This window comes from Condylura cristata, unplaced genomic scaffold, assembly GCF_000260355.1.
Source record: "Condylura cristata isolate star-nosed mole 26May11 unplaced genomic scaffold, ConCri1.0 scaffold00009, whole genome shotgun sequence".
In the NCBI taxonomy this organism is placed as follows: domain Eukaryota; kingdom Metazoa; phylum Chordata; class Mammalia; order Eulipotyphla; family Talpidae; genus Condylura; species Condylura cristata.
The window spans coordinates 2,000,416-2,002,210 of NW_004567110.1; the positions used below are offsets into that span (position 1 = coordinate 2,000,416).

At 66.0% G+C, this 1,795-nt stretch overlaps 1 protein-coding gene across 1 annotated transcript in view; it reads left to right on the forward strand.

Annotated features, from left to right (window-relative positions):
* The first annotated feature begins 42 nt into the window (after positions 1–42).
* SLC45A4 (solute carrier family 45, member 4) overlaps positions 43–1,795 on the forward strand; it is a 13,993-nt gene continuing 12,240 nt past the window's right edge. Inside the window, exon 1 of the mRNA XM_012722886.1 lies at positions 43–682. Within this exon, the coding sequence (XP_012578340.1) occupies positions 439–682 (244 nt within the window). The 5' untranslated portion in view covers positions 43–438. The remainder of the gene's footprint in view (positions 683–1,795) is intronic.

A 1,795-nucleotide genomic window follows, 5' to 3' on the forward strand; every position in this document is an offset into this window, starting at 1 on the left:
GGTCCCAGTGCTGGTGACAGGGCCCCACCTGGCATGCAGATCGCCCAGGCGCTCGATGGGGAGCAACCGCGGACCGCCTCTTTGTGTCGCCCTCCCGCCTCTCCGTGGCACGGAAAGTAGCTTCAGCACCGCCTCAGCCATAATGATGAAACTGGTATTAACTGAATGGCAATTATGGATTTTTAACTCTGATTCACAGTAAGCCAGCAAGCCATATGTTTAAAATCCAACCAAAAATCCTTCTGCTCTGCTGCGCGTCCCATACGACTGAGAAGTTGCGAGATCTGTCTGTTCGAGGAGGAAGAGGAGTGTCACTTGCCGAGGAGCAGCGCCGGAGCAGGAAGCGAAGACGTCTTAATTTATCCTCACAGATACGCGATAGTTTATTTATATAGATAGAGTAAATATATATATATTCTATATATATTTTTGTTGGTAATGAAAATGGCCCCGCAGAATGCCGACTCAGAATCTATGCAAGTTCGCGAGTCACCTGTGCCCCTGCCGGACCTGCAGAAGCCGGGCGGGGCGGCCGCGGAGCCCCGCGACGAGACCACCAGCGAGGGCTCCGTCGACCGGATCCCCGTGCGCCTGTGGGTGATGCACGGGGCGGTGATGTTCGGCAGGGAGTTCTGCTACGCCATGGAGACGGCGCTGGTCACGCCCATCCTGCTGCAGATCGGTGAGTGCCCGCCCGCCCCGCCCCGTCTGCCGCGGGGCGGGGAGGGGTCCTCGTGTCGCCACGGAACTGGGGCCGACCGGTGGTCGAGCAGCGCTTGGGCGGTGCGGCGGGCACCCAGTGGTCCCTCGCACCTGCTGCTGGGCCCCTGCCCTACCGGACGCGGTCCCCAGCCGAGCCCTGCCGGTGAGCTGGTAGCCTGCCGCCGCCCGCCTGGCCCGGGACGTCGGTCGGCGCCCCAGCGCGGTCTTCATGCTGACGTACTCTGCGCCCGCCGTGCCACTGGGGGTCACGCAGCCGGCTGCGGTGCCAGAACCTTAGCCCAGGACTTTGTCGCTGTCTGAGGGGTGTTTGGGCCGCTCGCCCGGCTGCTGCGCCCCCGTGTGGCCGCGCCCTCCGAGGCCCACCTGGCGCTGGCCCCGGGTACACGCAGACGAGCTGCTCCGTGAGCCCAGCCCCCGGTGGCAGCGGCCAGTGGCCCAGGTCTGCAGACCGTGGCATTTCCTGCCTGCTAGACCAGGGCCTCGCATTTGGCGCTCACGGCCAGGCCGGCCCTCAGTGGGCCTCCACGCCGCTGGCCGCTCCACGGCCCGCCCGCCTCTGCGTCGGCGCTTGGCCGCCCGCTTAGGCCCCGCCGGCTGGGGCTGTGTCTCAGCGTGCTCTGCCTGGCCTCGGCCTCCCCATTCCAGCCTGCAGATTGTGTCCCAGGAGGCCTGTGAGGCCCGGAAGGCCTTGGTCCAGGTGGTCCAGGACCTTTCTGGGCCCCCGGAGCAGGGTGCTGGGGTCACTCTCCTCTCTGCTTTTCACTCTGGCCTCTGGGAGCAGCAGTCTGGGGGGGCCCCAGGAGAGAGGGGCTGGCAGTGGGTTCTGCGGCACGTGTCGCTGAAGGCAAGGACTTGCCGGGGTGGCTGTGAGCACCAGCAGTGGGGTGCGTCGTCTGTTGCTCCCCCTGTTCCCGTGGCGGGTAGACAATCAGGAGCCTCTGGGTACTGGGAAGTACGTGGGTGCCGCCAGTTGCGACGGCGGTCGCCCCAGACTCCCTGCCGGCAGGGTGCCAGAGGGCCTGCAGCCCCGAGGCCCCGCGGCCGTCCTCCATCGGCGGCGACAGACAGGCCG